This window comes from Suncus etruscus, chromosome 19 (assembly GCF_024139225.1).
Source record: "Suncus etruscus isolate mSunEtr1 chromosome 19, mSunEtr1.pri.cur, whole genome shotgun sequence".
NCBI classification, from domain to species: Eukaryota; Metazoa; Chordata; class Mammalia; order Eulipotyphla; family Soricidae; genus Suncus; species Suncus etruscus.
This window is the reverse complement of record NC_064866.1, coordinates 19,895,952-19,919,320: the sequence shown is the minus strand read 5'-3', so window position 1 is coordinate 19,919,320 and position 23,369 is coordinate 19,895,952. Positions and strand designations below refer to the sequence as shown.

Genomic DNA, 23,369 nt, shown 5'->3' with positions numbered 1-23,369 from the left:
CTATCTCACAGCTTATTTTTATTTGTTTTGTGGGCCACACTCAGAAGTGATCAGGAATCACTCTTCCTAGAAATGTTTGGGAGAACTATGTGGTATAATAGGGATAAAATCCAGATTGGCCACATGCAAGACAAGTGCCCTACCTACTGTACTACTGCTATAGTCCCACTATTGTTTAGTTTTGTTTTTTTGGTTTTTGGGTCATACCCAGCAGCGCTCAGGGGTTACTCCTGGCTCTACGCTCAGAAATCGCTCCTGGCAGGCTCGGGGGACCATATGAGATGCCAGGATTAGAACCACCGTCCTTCTGCAGGCAAGGCAAACACCTTACCTCCATGCTATCTCTCCGGCCCCCCACTATTTTTTTTTAATATTGCTCACTTATAAAAATAGCATTTGGGGAATCTTGTACTAAATAGAACATTAAAATTAATTTTTTTTTGGTTATTGGGCCACACCCAGCGGTGCTCAGGGGTGACTCCTGGCTATCTGCTCAGAAATAGCTCCTGGCAGGCACGGGGGACCATATGGGACACCGGGATTCGAACCAACCACCTTTGGTCCTGGATCGGCTGCTTGCAAGGCAAACACCGCTGTGCTATTTCTCTGGGCCCCATTAAAATTAATTTAAGTAATTATTTTTACTTATATATGTAGCTACTTGACCATTACATGCACACATGTGTACACATACATATGTGTATATGTTCTCATATTTTTATTGGCTAGCCCTCCTCATGAGCAGCAGGATAATGAAAATCACATTTGCAAAAGCAGCAGAAAACTATCTTTAGACTATTTCTCATGTCTGCTGACCTTGTCATTAGTGACGTGGCACTTGCAAGCAATAATCTTTTTTTTTTGGTTTTGTTTTTCTTGGTTTTGGTCTTTGGGTCACACCTGATAGCACTCAGGGGTTACTCCTGACTCTATGCTCTCCCTTTGAAGTACATTGTTCTTTTGGCTCTAGGCTCTTAAAGATGAGGGCATAGAACTTTCTTTTGCTATTGCTGCAATAAAAAAATGTTTTATGAGGAACTCTTATCCACTGCTAGTAAGAATGTTGCAATCACCAGACTTTGTAATATGCCTGTCAAGGTGGCAGGCAAGAGCTGAAGGTGGGAGATAGGGTGGGGTTACAGTAGGGGAGGGGATGGCGGCATATGGGAGCAATAGCAATCAGAGTTGACACTGGTGGTGGGATTGGTGTTGAAATATTATGTGCCTAAAACTCAACTAGCCATAATTGTAACTTTAACTGAATTCAAAATATTAATAAAATTTTAAACTGTTTTTATGATTAAAATGAGATGAATTCTAGAAATCGCTCATAAATTTCTCTAAATTTATTAAATTTGAGGGAAGAATCAAGTTGTTTTTTTTTTTTGGTTTTTGGGCCACACCCGGCTATGCTCAGGGGTTACTCCTGGCTCTCTGCTCAGAAATAGTTCCTGGCAGGCACGGGGGACCATATGGGACACCGGGATTCGAACCAACCACCTTAGGTCCTGGATCGGCTGCTTGCAAGGCAAACACCGCTGTGCTATCTCTCCGGGCCCGGAAGAATCAAGTTTATGATGTTAATTTAAGTCTTTCTATCCAAGAATACAATATACATATTTTCTTTTTTTGTTTGTTTGTTTTTTTTGTTTGTTTGTTTTTGGGCCACACCCAGCGGTGCTCAGGGGTTACTCCTGGCTGTCTGCTCAGAAATAGCTCCTGGCAGGCATGGGGGACCATATGGGACACCGGGATTCGAACCAACCACCTTTGGTCCTGGATCGGCTGCTTGCAAGGCAAACACCGCTGTGCTATCTCTCCGGGCCCCAATATACATATTTTCATCATGTCCCATTCACAAAGAATCTGCAACCTAATAAGAAAAATAAAGCTTGTGTGTAAATAACCATGATGTGAGAAAAGGGGAAGTACAAATTGTCAGATTAAAATTCTCAAGATATTCACTCCTAGGGATATAGCCTAGGAACATAAAAACATAATACAAAAATACCTTCTGCACACCTATATTCATTGCAGCACTATTTACAAAAATAGCCAGAATTTGGAAACAACCCAGATGCCTGATAAACAGTTGAGTAGCTAAAGAAATTGTGATACATATACTCAATGGAATGAAAAATGAAGTCATAAAATTTTCCTATACGTGGATGTACACAAAATCTATTGTGCTAAGTGAAATAAGTCAGAGGGAGAGAGATAGACACAGAATATTCTCACTCAGCTGTGGATTATAAGAAATAAAAGACATTATTGTAATAATACCCAGAGATAATAGAGATGAGAGCTGGAAGGACCACCTGACAATATGAAGCTTACCACAAAGAGTGGTGAGTGCAGTTAGAGAAATAATTGCACTGACACCTACCATGACAATGTTAATGAGTGAAAGAAGTAGAATGTCTGTCTCGAATACAGGCAAGTGGGTGGGGTGAAGGGAGATAGAGGGCATTAGTAGTTGGGATGTTGCACTGCTGAAGGGGGGGGTGTGTGTTCTTTTTATGACTAAAACCCAACTAGAAACATGTTTATAATCAAGGTACTTAAATTAAAATATTTAAAAAATTCTCAAGATAGAGGGTTGATCTCTATAGGATTTAACACACACAGAAGGTAGGAGGGGAAAACATTTAAAGAGATGGGCATTTGCTCCTGCAGGACAAGTGACAATAAAGTCCAGGGAAGGCCAGAGCCTCCCAAGGCACATCCAGTAACCATCCAGGAGACAAGGCAAGTAAGGTGAGCTGGGCTCATTTCCAGCTAAAATGCCAAGAGTAGGCTCAGTTTATCAGGACAAAGGAAGTGACAGTCATCATGGGGCCAAGGCCAGATGAGATGGGTCAAAGACAGACAAGAACCAAAGACAAACAAAGGGGAACCTGGCCATTACTCATTAGAGAAAATGGGAGGCTAAAACCAGAAAACAAGGAAGGAGAACAGAGAGGAAACGAGAATAAAGTAGACTCTACCCCTGCAACAGAAACACTGACACTCAGAGATGAGGAACTTGTGCCAGGGTGTATAATAGAGTGGGGAGGCCACCAATGATCAAAACAGAAGACCTGGGTGTGGGGGAAGGTCAAACCCCTTGTTGATGGTCTCCAAGTCTAAGAATGACTCCCAGAAAGATAAATTGAATCCCATTCTTCCGTCCCCCCTTTTGGGGGAGACTTTGATAATAATATCAGGAGTAAATAATCAACGAATGCAAAAGATTAGGGGACCAAAGGTTCAGCAAAGAAAGTCTTTTGTCAGTTGCAGCCAGCTCCAAAAGGCAAACCAAACAAGCCGTCAGTTCTGGCAAAAGAGCTCCTATGCCTCCCCAACAAGCTATTTATTTCTTTCCTTAATCACCCCCACCTGGAAGATCCAGGTGGGATGACAGGCAAAACAATATTACAACAATTACACACACCTGGGTTTCAGTGAAAGATGAGTTTTTTCTCAGATATGTTCTGCTTAACATGACAGAAGGGTATCCCAGGCCAGAGCAATAGTACAGTAGGATGAGTGTTTATCTTAGACATGGCCAACTCAAGTTTGATCCCTAACATCACATATAGTCCCCAGCACAGCAGGAGAAATTCTTGAGTGCAAAGCCAGGAATTACACCACTAACACTAACACCACTTCCTTAGCACCTCTAGGTGTGGCTCTAAAATAAATCAACACAAAAAGGGCCAAAGGAATAGCACAGTAGGTAGGGCGTTTGCCTTACAAGAGGCTGACCTGAATTCTATGTCTGGCATCCCATATGGTCTGCTAAGCACTGCCAGAAACGACCTCTGAGCAAAGAGCCATTAGTAACTCCTGATCAGTGTTGTGCATGGCCCAAAAACCAAAAACAGACCCACCCACCCCCCAAAAAACCCCAAAGGGTATTCCAATACATACATTCTGAACCAATGCATAAAATATAGGGGTAGTGATAGATTTCATTACTCCTATAGAGAGCCCCAAGAGATGATGTCACTTCTATAGAATGCTGAGCCTTTGGGCTTTTTCCTTTGGACAGTAAACTACTTTAAGATTCTTCAATTCCAGTTCATAAAATACCATTCCTGTCAGGGACTCCTCAGAGCACATGCTACGGACACTTTGGAAAGGAGAGCATGGGATAACAATTCAACCAATCCTTAGAACTTAGTAAATACCATCATATTTCCAAATAAAATGTATGAAAGAGTAATAAAGGCAAAATTCAGCATGAACACATAAAGTTTAAACTCGAGCTAATATAATTTTGCACTTCCTCGTTTCAGGGGAAGGGCAGGAGACAGAGCCACCATGATCACCCCTCCCATAACACCTTCATTAACCACAGACTATATAGCACTGGCCCAGCCTTTGGTAGGGCCTCTTCCTGGCCAAAGTACATACAGCCGGAGAGTCAGGAACTGTTACTTTCTTTGCCCTTGATATTAATAAATTCAAGTTAATCCTTAAACAAAATGGTTTTGGTTTTTGGTTTTTGGGTCACACCTGGCAGTGCTTAGGGGTTCCTCTTGGTTCTACGTTCAGAAATCGCTCCTGGCAGGCTACCATATGGGATGGCGGAATTCGAACCACCATCCTTCTGCATGCAAGGTAAATGCCTTACCTCCATCCATGCTATCTCTCTAGCCCCTTAAAAGAAAAAATTTTCCCCTTGGAGCTAGAGTGATAGGACAGGTAAGGCTCTATGTCTTTTGTCTTCTCAGGATTCCTGAGTATAGTTTTAAGAGTAAGCCCTGATGTACTAGACAAAGAAATAATACAGCAAATAAGGTGTCTGCCTTGAACATGGCTGGAATTGAACCATGGAACTTCATATGATCCCCAGAGGCCTGCCAGAGTGATCACTGAGCAAAGTCAGAATTAAGCCATAGCATAGTTGGGTGTGGCCCAAAAAACAAAAAGTAAAGGTAAAAGTCAATAGCAATAAAGAAATATATATTTTTTTTTAAAAAAGCATACACAGACATGGTATTTTCTCACATGAACCTTCTGGAGATTCCAAATTCAAGGACAACAATCAAAAGTGGAAGTTAAAAAGTAAGAACTACGGGGAAATTCAGAATAGTTTTATTCAGCACTCATTTGCAATACCTGAGGGCTGGGAAGGGAGGGAGGGAGGGAGGGAGATCACTTAATCCAATATAATTTTATCTAGAAAATAGTAAAATGTACAAACCTCATAGTGTTCATATTCATCCGCATCAAATGTCTCAAAGTCAAAAAACCCATGCTGTAAGCCCTAAAAACAGAATTTGAATGAATTTTTTAAACACTAAATTGGAAAAAAATCTAGTTGTTTTAGCATTCTTATTCACAAAACAATCCTCCTTTGATTTCTTATTTGTATCAAAAATCATCTTTAATATTAGTAACTTTGTTTTAAGGCTGTCTGACAAATGGAACTAAATATTTGGAAAAACAATAATGTGTCCAACAAAATACATCTAAGTTTTAAATTAAATCACATATGTGTTAGTCTTATATACACACATATATGATTTTGCATATAAAATGGAGCATAGCAATAGCAAAGTCATGGTTTAGATCAATTGAGAGCTATGTAGCTAATTCATATCTAATTAAGAAAATATATAATAGTGATTTACTCAAATAAGAAAAGAAAATGAGTGATTCTTAAATTATTTTCCTTTGATCATTGATGGAATATTTAGTCAAAAGGGCGTTTCTAACTAATTTTCCCTTATTTGTTTCATGTCAGACTAAAAGTGTACTTGACTGTTTTTACAATGTAGAAAAAAGAACTGACACTTTTCAAAATAGATATGGGGTCCCCTTGGAATTTGTAAAAAAAATAAAAAATAAAAAACTATCTGTTTTGTTCAGAATATTTTCCAAAGGTCGGGTCTTTTATTATATAAAAGATTATATATACAGATTATAACAGTATACCAAATACACACACCCTTACTTTTAAAAGTTACATAATCAAGTCATTAAAAACAGAAGTATGAAGCCTCGTTCCAGTTTCTAACTTTGAAAACACATTTTAAGAGCAATGTTTTTCAAAATGAAGAATGTGGACTACCTACTACAGAAGCACTTAAATAAGTGATAGATAAAACATGTATTCTAAGGAACCTTCCCAGCACAAGTAAATCAAGTTTTTTGAGGGTAAAATCAGAATTCAACTTGATTTCCCTAGGTGACTCTTAGAAATGCTCTATCCTGGAAATCCAGCAGAATAAGTTATGTAAACTAGCTCACATTTATACCAAGAATTTATCTATTCATTTAGAGAAGAAAACTGAAAATAGAAAACATCTGAAGTATGACTTTCCTTCCTTTCCTCCTTCCTTTTTTGTTTTGTTTTGTTCTGGGATTACACCCGGCAGAGCTCAGGGGTTACTCCTTGCTCTGCACTCAGAAATTGGTCCTGGCAGGCTCGGGGACCATATGGGATGCCTGGATTCGAACCACCATTCATCCTGGATCAACTGTCTGCAAGGCAAACGCCTTACCGTTGTGCTATATCTCTCCAGCCCGTCTCCTTTCTTTTTGATTGTGCATTTATGTGCAACAGTTAACATGCATTAAAACTTTTATAATAACAGCACAACAAATATGCTTCCCCAAAAAGCAAAAACATGGTCATACTCCATACTCTATGTTTTAAAAAGACAGTCTTCACTGTCACAGAAACAGCCCAGGACACAAGGAGATGATACAAGAGGTAGAACAGGTATCCAGCATGAGCAAAGCCCTTATATACTTTAATACCTTTAATACTGCCTACCTCCCTTTCTGAGCATTGTAGGTATGGTCCTAGGGAACGCCAGGCCAAGCATAGAACCCTCAGACCCACACCACCTGCTGAGCATCTTCAGGAGTGGTCTCTAGGCTTCCCACAGCTATAAGCAATAGGTGACACCGATTTAAAAAAAAAAAGTCTCAAATATAGAACCTCGTGTGAGAGATCAGAGAGATGAGCCATGTTTCAGTTGCTTACAGACTATCAGATCCTCCAAAATCCCAACACAGTTAGGAAAAATAAATCCCCAACATTTGACAATGTGAGTTCACAGAAGATCTGATCCATGAATAAAGCCTGACCTATCCTCCCCAACTGGAGCCACGTGATAAATTTTTCTATCAAGTCACCAGTTTTTATAACAGCTGAACATTTCAGTGTAAACTCTTTCTGAACTCTATACATGTCATAAAAGAAAAAACCAGAGCAAGAGAAACAGTACCAAGGTTAAGGTGCTTGCTTTGTTTGACCCAGTTTCAGTCACTGGACTCCATATGGTTCCCTGAGCTTTCCAAAAACAATCCTTGTGCACAGAGCCAGGAGTAAGCCCTAAGCACAGAGCACAGCCGAGTGTGACCCCAAAATAAAAGAGAGAACCTATCCCATATTGTAGATAAATAAAATAATAATTCTCAAAGGGCCAGAGCGATAGCACAGTGGTAGGGTGTTTGCCTTGCACATGGCCAAACCTGGATGGACCCTGGTTCAATTCCCAGCATCCCATATTGTCCCCCGAGTCTGCCAGGAATGATTTCTGAGCGCAGAGTCAGGAGGAACCTGAATGCCACCGAGTGTGACATCCCCCAAAATAAAACAACAAAAATAATAATAATAATTCTCAAAACAAAAGAGAGAGCCTATACCACATTATAGGTAAAAATAATAATAATTATGAATATAAATTACTTTTTCCCCTCAGGTATATTTTTTATTGCTGTCATTATGAACCAATTGTTGGGTAATATCTCCAGAAGAATTCTAATAGGTGTTACTAAAAGTGTATTTTGGTGATATTGTTTTCAAAAGGTGAGTTATTGTAAGATCTTAACAAAACAAATACTAAAAGGCTTACCATGCGTAAGCTCATTTTTAAATGAACTCTCAAAACTAAAAACAAAACAGGTAAACTTTTATGATGCCAATTTCTCAACTCAAAATATGGTGAGTTCTGTTTTTAAATCCGATCAGATAAAATTAATAGCACTTAGAATCACTAGTAAAACTACTTAAAGTTCAAAATTATTTGTCAATAAGACATGTACAATATTCATTGCAAGCTAAGAATTCATGGCTATCCATTCAAATTAGAATGATGTGCTTTAACCCTTTATTAGAATTCACAGCATAGTTTTATAGCTTCTCAGTTTATGTTTCTAAAACACATTTTAAAAGCTCTTGAATCTCTTTACTTCTCCATTATAGAAAAGTAAGTAGGACTCTAACTTTGTGTGTCAAATCACTTGTTAAGATGGTTCAAACACAGACAGTAGTCCAGAATGGGAACCGAGAATCTAACAAATCTCTTTAGCCATAATTGACGTAGGACAACAACCTGGCATGTTCGCAGAATCCTGAATTGAATTAGGACATTTAAATTGGAATTATTCCTGTGAGTAAGTCTCTGTGCCCTGACAGTTTCTTTCCTCATCTGTGAAACTCAAATCACATTTGTTCTATTTTCTACTGCATGGGCATGTAATGATACACAATTAAAAAATACTATAAAATGTTCAATATTTTGGATCTGGGCTATGGTGAAAAAATGTGTTTGAGTAATAAAATGGAAAGGTCTCAGAAATGACACAAGCAAAACAGCAAACTAGGCAAGGAAGACCCCTTCTGTATTTATTTATAAAGTGTTTTGGAGATAGCTTTGCCCTTCCCCTACCCCTGTTTGCTGACCATCTACACCTAATAGATCAATAGCTAGTCAAAAAGTAGAGAGCTTTCTGCTTACTGGCCTTCTGTCTCCACCAAAAACATGGATGTTGGTATTATTCATTTTTCACATTTATTTTCTGTGTCAAGAGCATCAAGAAGAATCGTTATTACCTTTCTGATTCCCTGCAAACAATCGAGGATGGTGAGGTTATAAGTGCAATTTCCAAAGGAAGCATCCCTAAAAAACAAATTTTAAAAACAATAGTCTTCAATTAGAATATGCAGCTCAATATGGAGATATGCTCATTTGATCATACATCCGTCAACCAGGTATATTAAGTCAAAGGTCACATTCTACTAGACTCTAATAATTCCTTCAGCTTAGCTGAAGCTTCTGCAATTGCTTTGATCCCATAGGCAGAATTAAAAAAGAAAGCGCTAAGAACCTGAACTCTGAAATCAGATTGCATTTATTCAGGCTATGCCATAAACTGGCTGAGATCTCGAAATGCCTGAGTCTTTGTACGTTCATCTATGAAATGTTCTTAAACTAGCTGCCACTCATAAAATTGTTCTTGTATTACACTTTGTCTTAGAGCAGAGTTCCTGGGGCCGGAGAGATAGCATAGAGGTAAGACGTTTGCTTTGCATGCTGAAGGACGAATGCCGGCATCCCATATAATCCCCCGAGCCTGCAGGAGCTATTTATGAGAGTAGAGCTAGAGTAACCCCTGAGTGCTGCCGGGTGTGACCCAAAAACCAAAAATAAAAAATAAAAAGTAGAGTTCCTCACATGATGCCAGGCATCACTTAATAAATATTATGAGGGAACAGAGTGGTAGCACAGTGGTAGGGCGTTTGTCCTGGCTGACCCAGGACGGACGCAGGTTCGATCCCTGGCATCCCATATGGTCCCCCAAGCCAGGGGTAATTTCTGAGTGCAGAACTAGGAGTAACCCCGAGCACTGCCAGATGTGTCCCCTCCAAAAAATAAAACCAAAAAATAATATTATGAATCATTATTAGTAGTGGTAAATGTGAACTAGACTGTTCCAGTCAGAAAAGTATCCAACATCATAAGAAATATTCTGACAGAAATATGATAAATGTGAATGCAAGAAGAGAAAGGGGAACCAAGTATGCATGGGCAAAAGAGAAGCATTGTTTTTGTGGGTCAAAGGCCATCTTATCCATCCCCTCAAAAAAAAAAGTATAGAAGAAACTAAAGAAAAAGTAGAGGGACTTCCAAGCAATCTCTTCTTTAGGATCTTTGTAATGTACCATGAAGTGTTCTAGGAAATAGAGTGGGCCTTTTACTGTGCTGAAAATTGAGTGCTTCATCCTTTATTTAAGTTTTTAGAGCATCTTAGCAGATCTGCCTTCGGCAACATAAAACTGAGCTATCAAGTTCAGGTCAGTTAAGCAAGAACTGGCGCCGGAGCTTTTGCACTAGAAATGTTCCAAGGTGTCCAAGACAAGAAACTTGACCTCAAGGCTCTCGGTCTCTCTACCCAACCCTCATTGCTGACTCTAAGGAACAAAGCTGACAGCACCTGCCAATGACTAGTCAGAAGCATGACACAAAGTGGGGACAAGGGCAGTGTGGCAAGGGTGTCAGAAGATGTTCCACAGGAAAAGAATTTTAAGAGCTCTGTAAAACATAATAAAAAAATACTTTAGATCACAACTATTTAAGATAACTTGAACAAATAGAGGAGCTCCTCAGCACTGCCAAATTCCTATCTGTATATAAATATGTGTGCTTATATATTTACATATTTTTATTTTATATTTATACATTTTATTATTATAAAATATATTTTGTTTCATAAAGACTTATATGTATAATTATTTTTGTTTTATATTTTATATATTTTATTATTAAAATATATTTTGTTTTATATGAATTTATTTATATATTTTTATTTTCTATTTTTCTATTTTGTTATTATAAAAATATTTCATACAGAGTTATAATAAATCTATATAAATATACATTTATTTTATTTTATAAAAATAAAATTTATTATAAAATATATTTTTATTTTATATATGTGTTTACATATTTTATGGTAAGATATATCTACATGTACTAAATTAAATATATAAACATTTGTTGTGTATTTGTTGTAATATTGTTTTTGCCTGTCATCCCACCTGGATCTTCCAGGTGGGGGTGATTAAGGAAAGAAATAAATAGCTTGTTGGGGGGAGGCATAGGGAGCTCTTTTGCCAGAACTGACGGGCTTGTTCGGTTTGCTTTTTGGAGTATTTCAATTTGCCTCTCAAGACTATTTCGATTTTAGGTGTACTCTTGGATTATTTGCAGATCCCTTTCAGAATTCAGACTCTGATCAGCATAATCTCTTTTCAAAGCATCCAATTCACTCTGAAGAAAAGCTATGTTTGTGCTTTTATAAGGTCTTTCTTAACTTTCTGATTTTCCATTGACAGATCATGAATTTGTTTTTTTTTTTTAATGCAGCCACATCTTTTTGATTTATATGCTTTGACTGTCCTTCTAGCTTTTTAAGTTTCTTTACTGTCACTTGCAGATCTCCTACTTCTGTTTCATATTGACGTCTTAAGTCAGTGAGGGCTTCCTCACTGTTGTGTATTTGTTGTAATATTGTTTTTGCCTGTCATCCCATCTGGATCTTCCAGGTGGAGGTGATTAAGGAAAGAAATAAATAGCTTGTTGGGGAGGCATAGGGAGCTCTTTTGCCAGAACTGACGGGCTTGTTCGGTTTGCTTTTTGGAGTATTTCAATTTGCCTCTCAAGACTATTTCGATCTTAGGTGTACTCTTAGATTATTTGCAGATCCCTTTCAGAATTCAGACTCTCATCAGCATAATCACTTTTCAAAGCATCCAATTCACTCTTAAGAAAAGCTATGTTTGTCTGTGCTTCTATAAGGTCTTTCTTAACTTTCTGATTTTCCATTGACAGATCATAAATTTGTTTTTTTAATGCAGCCACATCTTTTTGATTTATATGCTTTGACTGTTCTTCTAGTTTTTTAAGTTTCTTTATTGTCACTTGCAGATCTCCCACTTCTGTTTCAGATTGATGTCTTAAGTCAGTGAGGGCTTCCTCACTGTTGTGTATTTGTTGTAATATTGTTTTTGCCTGTCATCCTACCTGGATCTTCCAGGTGGGGGTGATTAAGGAAACAAATAAATAGCTTGTTGGGGAGGCATAGGGAGCTCTTTTGCCAGAACTGACGGCTTGTTCGGTTTGCTTTTTGGAGCTGGCTGCAACTGACAAAAGACTCCTTTTGCTGAACCTTTGGTCCCCTAATCTTTTGCATTCGTTGATTATTTACTCCGGATATTATTATCAAAGTCTTCCCCAAAAGGGGGGACGGAAGAATGGGATTCAATTTATCTTTCTGGGAGTTATTCTTAGACTTGCAGACCATCAACAAGGGGTTTGACCTCCCCCCACAAACATTTATATAGAGAATTAGATTATAAATAAAAGGCCAAGCAGATACAACTCTGAAGTTAACCAAATGGAAGGAGTTTTGGGGGGATGTGTGTATGACATATTTTGTTTTGGGGCACACCAAGCTTTGCTCAGGTCTTACTACTACCTCTCACTTAGGAATCACATCTAGCAGTATGGGAGGGCTATATAATATTCAGTCATGTCAAATTAAATCCATACATCTACCAAAACCCACACAAAAAAGAGAGAAGTCGGGGGAGAAGTCGTGTGGGCCATATCCAGTGGTACTCAAAGTTTGCTTTGTACTCTGAACTCAATCACTCCTGGCAAGGGATGTAAAACCATCTGGGGTGCTAGGAACCAAACCTGGGTCTGCAACATACACAAGCCAGTGTCCTACTCATTGTATTAATGATCCAATCCAAAACAAGAATATTTTAAGTCTTTTATAAGTGGAATTCAACAAGGGAGAATAAGAGGAAGCAATATCAATACTTTCATTTTCTTTTGTTTTGGGGCTACACCTGGTGACACTCAGGGGTTACTCCTAGCTATGTGCTCAAATGGCTTGGAGGACCTTATGGGATGTTGGGGATAGAACCCAGGTCCATCCTGGGTCAGCCACATGCAAGGCAAACGCCTTATCACTGTGCTATCGCTTTGGCCCAATATCAATAATATTTTAAAAATGCCACACTGAGCTCTCCTGTGAGAATAAAAAAAATGATTAAAATCAGATGGGAGACCACTTAAAAAGCAAAGGAGAAAAAAATAAAAACAATAATAAAATGAGGAAATGAGGGTTGGGGAATATCTGGTAGGGCATGTACCTGGCACCCATGAGGCTAAATATTCAATCCTCAGTTCTACCCCACACCATGGTGCATGAGCCTGGAACTACAACCAAGTGCATAGCCCCTGACACAGAGGCAACAGTTTATAAATAAATGAATAAATAAATAAAAATTTCAAAGCCAAGAAAGTTGAATCAGAGTTCCATGAACTGGAGCACAAGCTTCACATAAGGGAGACCCAGGATCAAGCCCCATCAGGACACAGTTCCTTGGGCACTTCCTGGAATAGCCTCCAAGCACAAAGACAGGAATAGTTCCCTAAGAAATCCAGATGTGGCTCACAAACCAAATAATACATAAATCACAAAAACAGAAAGTTTCCTTCATGAAAGCAATTATGACCTGCCATTTCAAAAACCAATCTTATTAATTTCACCCCAGCATCCAATATAGTTAGAACCATCATAGCACAGTGGTTTACCTAGAAAACAGTAGATATTTGCCCTTGGGGCTCAAACTGGGTCTGAAGGATGCAGGGCAAGCATTTTAATCCCTATACCTTCTTTCAGGTCCTTGTTTTAGATCTTTTTAATATTTATGACAAAACTCCAAGAAATTAAAATTCAAAAAGAAGAGGGGGAGGGTTCAGAAACGATCCTAAGACAGATCATAATAATTGTGGTTTGCCAAAGGGAGGGAGGGTACGAGAGGGAGGAAGGAAGGAAGAAAAGAAGGAAGGAAGAAGGGAGGGAGGGAGGAAGGGAGGAAGGAAAAAAGGGAGGGAGGGAGGAAGGTGGAAGGGCGGCACAAGGGAAGGAAAGAAAGGTAAGAAGAAAGACTGCAATAGCAAATAAATTGTAATTATAAATGTCAACATCACTCTATCAATTAAGACAGATATACAGGCTACAAGCAGGATATAATGGCTTTGAAGAAAAAAAATTGAAGAGTGGCTTAGTAGATATAGAGAAAGCTTGTCATTTTCCAAAAGTCAAATGCATACTCTCTTCTCTAATACTCGTGAGACATTCTTCAAGAAGAACACATGCTGGGCCACAAAACATACCTCCTTAAAATCAAGAGAACATAAATTACAACACTATTTTCTCAGTCAACGATGCAAAATATAGAAGAGAATTAGAAACAGAAATGGGGGCTGGAGCCATAGCACAGCGGTAAGGCATTTGCCTTGTACATGCCCATATGGTCCATTGAGTCTGCCAGGAGCGCAGAGCCTGAAGTAACTCCTGAGCACCTCAGGGTGTGACCCAAACGCGGGGGTGGGGGGGGGGGAGGAAGAGGATGAAGGGGGAAGGAGGAGGAGAAAGAAAAGAAACAGAAATGGAGAAATTACTTTAACACCTAGAATTTAAACAGCTTACTACTAATCAGTGGGTCAGAGAGAAAATCAAAAGATTCTTGGAAACAAGTGAAAAGAATAAAGAGAAATTTTCATAATTTATGGAACAGAGCAAAAGCAGCCTTTTGAGAAAAATGTATAGCTTTGCAAGCATTCAATAGTAAGAAAGGGCCTTCATAAATAATTTAAAGGCACAACTTAAGAAATTTGAATATGGGGCCAGAGAGATAGCATGGAGGTAAGGCATTTGCCTTTCACGCAGGTCATTGGTTCGAGTCCCAGCATCCCATATGGTCCCCAGAGCCTGCCAGTAGCGATTTCTGAGCGTAGAGCCAGGAGCAACTCCTGAGCACTGCCGGGTGTGACCCAAAAACCAAAAAAGAAAAAGAAATTTGAATATGACTAACAAAATGAGCCAAAAGCAGGTGAAAGAAAGGAAATAATAAAACTTAGAGCAGAAATTAATTAATTGGACACCTAAAGAACAATCCAAAAGATCATTAAAAGCAAGAATTGACTCTGAAAAATTAAGCAAGATCCATAAACCATTAGGAAGATTCACAGAGAGAACATTAATAAACCAAATCAGAAATGAAGGGGGAATGTCACAACAGATACTACAGAAATTCAAAGAATAATCAGAGATTATCTTGAAAATCTTTATGCCAAAATACAAGAAAAACTGGAAGGGGAAAAAAAGGTGAATTCTTGCATTCCTATAACTTCCCGATGTTGAAAGATTATTTAAAACACCTGCACAGACCTATCACTATTGAAGTAATTGAAATGATGATAAAATGGTTTCCCAAAAACAAAAACTCAGGCTCAGATAGACTCTCTAGTGAATTCTTTCAAACCTTAAAAGAAGATCTGCCAATTTTTTTTGAGGTTCTTCCAGGAAAATGAAGAAACATAAACACTCACAATTTCTGTGAAGCTACAATCACCCTGATTCTAAAAGCAGAGACACCACAGAGAGAGAGAGAGAGAGAGAAAGAGAAAGAGAGAGAGAGAGAGAGAGAGAGAGAGAGAGAGAGAGAGAGAGAGAGAAAAGAATTACAGACCAATAACCTTGGTAAACATAGATTCCAAAATCCTCAATAAAATAATAGAATCCAACAATTCATCAAGGAGGTCATATACCATGACAAATAAAATTAATCCCAGAGGTGCAAGGATAGTTTAACATACACAAGTCAATCAAAACAGAACACCATATCAATAAAAAATAATTATACGATCATATTTATAGATGCAGAAAAAAGTTCAGAGCCCATATATGACACAAACTTTAGGAAAGCCTAAAGTTTTTCCTCTAAGATCTGGCACAAGATAAGCTCGTCTATTCTCACTATTTCTATTCAATGTAGTACAGAACATGTTTACCAAGCAATTAGACAAGAAAATGGTATCAGGGCATTCAAACAGAAAAGGAAGAAGACAATTTCTCACTGTTTGCTAATGATACTATATTTATAAAAATTCTAAAGCTCCATATAAAAAGCTTCTAAAAACAATACATTTGTATAGTAAATTGGCAAGCTAAAATAATATACAAAAAATGTGTGATTTTTCTATATACAAAAATGAAAAAGAGATGCTAAAAATAAACAATCCCTGCCACAAAAAAATCAAGTACCATTGGAACTAACTTAACTACAGAGGAAAAAGACCTATACAAAGAAAACTACAAAACAGTGCTTCATGGGGCTGGAGCAGTAGTGCAGTGGTAGGGCATTTGCCTTGAACACGGCTGACCTAGGACGGACCGTTCAATCCCCTGGTGTCCCACATGGTCCCCCAAGCCAGGAGTGATTTCTGAGCGCATAGGCAGGAGTAACCTCTGAGTGTTACTCGGTGTGGCCCAAAAAAACAAAACAGTGCTTCAAGAAATAAGAGGACACAGAAAATAGAAACAACAATGAGATGTCATCTCACACCACAGTGACTAGCACAGATCACAAAGAACAAGATAAATCAATCAGTGCTGGCGTGGATGTGAGGAGAAAGAGACACTGATTTACTGCTTGCTGGTGGAAGCCCAAAAACACACTGCAGAAAATCCTCTGCAACCCTACTTTCATTGCAGCACTATTCACAATAGTCAGAATCTAGAAACAACCCAAGTGCCTGAGAATAGACAAGTGACTAAAGAAACTGTGGTACATCTACACATACAATACTATGCAGCTATAGGAAAAATAAAGTCATACAATTTACTTATACATGGATAAATATGGAAAGTATTATGCTGAGAGAAATGAGTCAAATGGAGAGAGGTATACAGAGAATGATTGCAATCATCTGTGGATATATAAAAAGAAATTATGATAGTAATATCCAGGGGTCAGAGCAATAGCACAGCAGTAGGGCATTTGTCTTGCACACGGTTGACCCAGGACAAACTGGGTTCAATTTCCAGTGTCGCATATGGGCCCCCAAGCCAGGAGCAATTTCTGAGCGCAGAGCCAGGAGTAAACCTTTAAAGTTACAGGATGTGGCCCAAAAATCAAAATAATAATAATAATAAATATCCAGAGAGAATAGAGATAATGTTGGTAAGCAGGAAGCTTACCATAATAGCAGGAGAATGTAGTTAGGGCAGAGAAGGAACCACTATGACAATGATAGTTGAAAATTATCAGTCTAGGGCCCGGAGAGATAGCACAGCGGCGTTTGCCTTGCAAGCAGCCGCTCCAGGACCAAAGGTGGTTGGCTCGAATCCGGGTGTCCCATATGGTCCCCCGTGCCTGCCAGGAGCTATTTCTGAGCAAACAGCCAGGAGTAACTCCTGACACCGCCGGGTGTGGCCCAAAAACAAAAAAACAAAAAAAACAAAAAAAAAGAAAATTATCAGTCTGGACAAGGATTGGGTGTGAAAAGGAGATAGAGTGGCATGCAAAAAGGAGATAAAGTAAACAATATTGCAAACCATGGTGTCTAAAAGAAAAAAAGAGAAAAGAAAAATGTCTGTCATAGAGACAAGGGAGAGGACAGGGAAGAGGGCAAAAGGGAAACTGGGGACATTTGGTGGCTTCAAGACTGCACTGGTGAGGGATGTTGTACTTTGTATGACTGAAACTCAATCATGAACAACTTTGTTAACTGTGAGGAAAAAAAAAAAACCAACTGTGTTATGAACAACCATGTAACCGTGGTGTTTTAAGATTTTTTTAAATGGAAAGAGTTAAAAAAAACATATCTCAGTAAGAAAACAATAATAAATAATAAAATGCTGTTTTGAAAAGAAATCTACCTCACCCATGGCTTAGATGATAGGTGATAAATCTTTAAGTTAGAAACTATGTCATGGGCCAGAGCAGTAGTGCAAGCAGTAAGGCATCCAACATAATCCCCCAAGCCAGGAGCGATTTCTGAGCACAGAGCCAGGAGTAACCCCTAAGTATCACAGGGTGTGCCCTCCCTGCCAAAAAAAAATGAAAGAAAGAAACTGTCATTCTCCTGGTTAAGAGAATTAACCTTTGAGAGTGGAAAAATCTTCATTATCAGTATTTGACTTACTCTACAAGAAGCAATAAAGCTTGGGTTGCCAGTTACAGTCATAAAGAAAAGGTCAGAGTTGTAATCTTATTTAATCATTAAGTAAATTCTGCATTTCATATTTGGTACTCAAGAGAAATACATTTTAAGGAGAACTTTCCCTTTGAAGAACATAGCTAATTACTAAATAAACTTTGAAAAAAATTCATAGTATCGTATTTAAGCAAACAAATACCTGGTTCAATATTTTATGTAAAGATATATTTTACAGCTACATCTAACATCTAATAGCATATTTACTCTGCTTGAGAAGAAAGAAGGCAGCCAAATGCCAAGTTCTAGTTGTTGTCCACTTTGAGTCTTGGAGACCTGCAAGTTCAGACCTGCCCAGATAATCCAAAGTAATTGCTTCTGAGATTTCTCACCAAGATAAGCCACATTAAGACTATAGCTCAGCAACAAAACTATCACTAGTGTCATTCCCAAAACACAACAATTAATGTAAACAGTGGGGTGTTCACTTTAACACAAATATCATTTTTCTTTTTTCTTTTTGTTTTTGGGCCACACCCAGTGATGCTCAGGGGTTACTCCTGGCTATGTGCTTAGAAATCCCTGGCTTGGGGGACCATATGGGACGCCAGGGATCGAACCCAGGTCCATCCGGGGTCAGCCATGTGCAAGGCAAATGCCTTACTGCTGTGCTATCCCTCAGGTCCCACAAATGTCATTTTTCTTTCAAAAAAAATTGCCAATGGGAAATTTATGGGTACTAACTACTCTGTTAAAAGTTTTCCAGCAGCCGATCCAGGACCAAAGGTGGTTGGTTCGAATCCCAGTGTCCCATATGGTCCCCCGTGCCTGCCAGGAGCTATTTCTGAGCAGACAGCCAGGAGTAACCCCTGAGCACCGCTGGGTGTGGCCCAAAAACAAAAACAAAAAAAACAAAAAAAAAGTTTTCCAGGGGCCAGAGAGATAGCATGGAGGTAAGGCGTTTGCCTTGCATGCAGGTCAGTGGTTCGAATCTCGGCATCCCATATGGTCCCCCGAGCCTGCCAGGAGCAATTTCTGAACATAAAACCAGGAGTAACCCCTGAGCACTTGTGAGTGTGACCCAAAAACTGAAAAGAAAAGAAAAAAAAAAGATTTCTGGACTCATGACTGCTCAGAATTATATATTTCTGTTCATGTTTAATAAAATACCTCTCTATGCTAATCCATCCATTTCTAAAACACTCAAAAAATAGCATGAAATCTACTTCAATTGATAACATATTATTCTAATCCTAAGGGATTCATTTTTTCTGCCCACCTATGGATCAAGAAATGTGCCCAGGGGCCAAAGCAATAGCACAGTGGTAAGGCGTTTGCCCTGCACGCGGCTGACCCAAGACAGACCTGGGTTTGATCCCCAGAGTCCTATATGGTCCACTGAGTGTCACCTCTGAGTGTCACAAATTGTGGCCCCAAAACAAAAACAAAACCGAAAAAGAAATGTGCTCAAAAGTGTTCTGAATGCACTACTTAATGTTGATAGAAATTGAGATTGGCTGAGGGGAAGATTAGAATGGAAATGTAGTATTTTAGAAAATGCTGAACTAAAGAAAAACAAGGGCATTATTATCAAGAATCTTTAAAATTGAAATGGGAGGGAGTAGGAACATAAGAATGGGGTCAGCACACAGCATGTATACTCAAAGCACCACCAGAATGATCTCTGAGCACAAAGCTAAGAGTAAACCCCGTACACCATGTGTCAGTGTGCAGTGCCCCTACACTGGGGGAAAAAAATCAATAATTCATAATCAACTTTAGACATAAGTATCTGACTGCTGGGGCCGGAGAGATAGCATGGAGGTAAGGCGTTTACCTTTCATGCAGAAGGTCATCAGTTCGAATCCCAGTGTCCCATATGGTCCCCTGTGCCTGCCAGGAGCAATTTCTGAGCATGGAGCCAGGAAAAACCCCTGAGCACTGCCGGGTGTGACCCAAAAACCACACACAAAAAAAAAAAAAAAAAAAAAAAAGTATCTGACTGCTGAGACTTGTAGATGAAATTGGTATAACTTTTAAGAAGTATTTGTTGGGCCGAGAGGTAACATGGAGATAAGGTATTTGCCTTGCATGCAGAAGGACGGTGGTTCGAATCCCGCATCCCATAGGTCCCCTGAGCCTGCCAGGAGCGATTTCTGAGTGTAGAGTCAGGAGTAACACTTGAGCACCGCCGGGTGTGACCCAAAAAATAAATAAATAAATAAATAAATAAATAAATAAATAAATAAATAAATAAATAAAACTGTAATTATTACAGTGGATAGGGAGGTTGCCTTGCACGCAACTGACCCAGGTTTGATCTCCAGCACCCCATACAGTACCTCAAGCCCTCCAGGTGTGTTTCTGGAGTGCAGAGCACAGTTGGGGTGGGGGGAGAACATACTGTACTTTCCACTGATAATAATGATAAGCCTACATAGCTCTCAAGAGTAGCTTTAGCTGAAAACCAGAGGAACATGTTTACTCAACTATTTGTATCCTGAGCCATCTAATTTTAGTATAAGCTTGACAAAGTTGACCTTCAAAGGAATAAGGGACCTTTCAGTTCTGGGGTCAGAGACAAGTGTAAGAATTAACAAACATGGTATGTTTCTCTTTAGGATCTTTCTCTTTTAGAGTACTACTTAAGTTTATATATAGCCGTATTACTGAACTTTTATACTACAAATTATACTATTGAATTTATCTAAGGTCCTGTAAGAACTAGCCCCCAGGGAAATTCCCAGATTGCCTTGTCAGGGACATTTTCAAATTGATAATGTTTGTGAAAATTCCAGACTTGAGGAAGCCTTACAAAGTAACCAATGTAATTTGGACACATCTTTTGTTATCTTTTTTTTTTTTTTTTTTTTTTTTTTTTTTTGGTTTTTGTTTGTCGGTCACACCAGGTGGCGAAAGCTGCATTCAGGGGTTACATCTGGCTCTGCCCTTAGAAATCACTCCTGGCAGGCTAAGGGGACCATATGGGATGCCGGGAATCAAACAGGGTCTTTTTTTTGTTTGTTTGTTTTGGTTTTTCGGGCCACACCCATTTGATGCTCAGGGGTTACTCCTGACTAAGCGCTCAGAAATTGCCCCTGGCTTGGGGGGACCATGTGGGACGCTGGGGGATCGAACCATGGTCCTTCCTTGGCTAGCGCTTGCAAGGCAGACACTTTACCTCTAGGGTCACCTCGCTGGCCCCAGACAGGGTCTGTTTTATGTTGGCAGCTTGCAAGGCAAACTTCCTATGGCTGTTTTTCTCTCTGGCACCTTTATGTTATCTTTTGTGCTTTTTTTTGTTGTTGTTAAGTCCCCTCATGTGTTTTAATTCATCTTATACTTTGTTTATTGGTCCATATTTAACAGATTGGTAGCAAGTAAGTAAATTTTGTTATTCCTCTACCTTCTAAAAAAAATTGTCATAAAATTAAATGGGCAATAAAATCATACAACAAATAATATAAGGAACCTAGTTCTGAACAAAAACAAAATCATGGGGCCAGAGAGATAGCATGGAGGTAGAGTATTTGCCTTGCATGCAGAAGGACGGTGGTTCAAGTCCCAGCATCCCATATGGTCCCCCAACCCAGCCAGGAGCAATTTCTGAGCTTAGAGCCAGGAGTAACCCCTGAGCGCTGCTGGGTGTGACCCAAAATCAAAACAAAACAAAAACAAACAAACAAAATCATGGCATGAAAAATAATTGCTTAAGGGGCTGGAGCCATAGAACAGTGGAAGGGTATTTGCCTTGCATGTGGCCAACTGGGTTCAATCCTAGTTATAATGTTGAATTTTAAATTTATTTGGCTAGTGAAAACTATCTTTTGCCACAGTCTATGTTAGAGTATAGCAGTTATCAAAAATGGTGTGGCGAGGGGCCAGAGAGATAGCATGCCTTGCATGCAGAAGGACGGTGGTTTGAATCCCGGCATCCCATTTGGTCCCCTGAGCCTGCCAGGAGTAATTTCTGAGCATAGAGCCAGGTTTAAGCCCTGAGTGCCACCAGGTGTGGCCCAAAAACAAAACAAAAAAAAACCTTAGGAAAGAGGTAACTTGGTGCCAAGTGCCATACTGAACCCTGATATGTATGTAGCTTTAATGCTGGATATTCTAGCTCCAAATGCTTGTTTTTAGTTTTGGGGTTGGTTGTTTTTTTTTGGTGGGGGGGGAGGCCATATCCGACAGTGCTTAGGGGCTACTCCTGGCTCTGCGCTCAGAAATCACTGCCAGGTGTGATTTCTGAGCGTAGAGCCAGGCCGGGTGTGACCCAAAAACAAACAAAACAAAAAAAATAACTTCCTCAGTTGTCTCCTGTATCTATTTCCTAATTCTAATATGGCTCTATAATCCATTTACACTTTTACAAACTGCACACTGATGCAGGTACTTAATTATCATTAGATCTACAGGATATTCTCAGTGAATGACAAAGAAAAGAAACAATAAAAAGTAAAAGCATATATGTCTTGGCACGCAAAGAGAAGAAAGAGCCAACTTCAATCTTCATGAAGAAAATCCATCAAAGTTGGTGGCAAGTCATATAAATAGTCAATTATAATCCAAATATTTGCTTTAATGATATATGCAGTAAATGTAAGAGTACATGAACAAGATATAATACACAAACTTTAACTTGCCAATTTCCCTAAAAAAAATTTTTTACAGAAAATACTATATCCATTGGACTTATTGACTGGCATCACAATTTTACTAGAATACTATAATTTTAGGCTAACATGTGTGTTTTCAAAGTAATATAAAAACTGCAAACACTTGGATTTATAAAAACAAATTTATGGATTCTGGAAAAATGATACGAGGTTAAGGCCCTTGCTTTAAATGTGACATTGCCTGGAGTAACCCCTGAGCAAGTTCTGAGCACAAACTGGTATAGCCCCAAAACAACAACCAAACAAAAACAAATTGAAGGAGAATTCAATGACTTCAAGAAAAGTGATGCAGTAATTCCATCAGCTCTCACTGGGCACACAGACACACTGTCCTATCAAAGAGGCTTCTCAAGTTCACCCAGACACCACACCCCAGGGCTACCCCACAACATATACCTGTACTCATCTTTCCCTCCATTCTGTTTCATCTCTTTAACTACTAGATACTGTTAAAAGCCTAACTTTAAACGTTTTATATTTGGGCCGGAGTAGTGGCACAAGCGGTAGGGCGTTTGTCTTGCATGTGCTGACCTAGGATGGGCCACGTTCAACACCCCCCCACTCACATCCCATATGGTCCCCCAAGCCAGAAGTGATTTCTGAGTGTATACCAGGAGTAACCCCTGAGCGTTACCAGGTGTGGCCCAAAAACAAAACAAAACAAAAAAAGTTTTATATTTTCCAAAATCTCTGTCAAAATTAATCTTTTCTACTTTTCAACAATTTGTCAATTTTTAGTTAATTGCATGCCACTACTACCCTCTACCTTACCACAATGTGTAATCACTGGAAGAAATAGTTTCTATTCATATCTTCTGGGTAATCCTTATTTCTAATTAATGATAATGATATTAACAACAATAAGAAACATGACACCCAGGTATGACAAAGG

At 39.0% G+C, this 23,369-nt stretch overlaps 1 protein-coding gene across 1 annotated transcript in view; it reads right to left on the bottom strand.

The window, feature by feature from the left end:
• CDC14A (cell division cycle 14A) overlaps nt 1-23,369 on the bottom strand; it is a 191,442-nt gene that overhangs the window by 81,225 nt on the left and 86,848 nt on the right. The window contains 2 exon segments of the mRNA XM_049765598.1: nt 5,192-5,254; nt 8,837-8,903. Coding sequence (XP_049621555.1) covers nt 5,192-5,254; nt 8,837-8,903 — 130 coding nt within the window.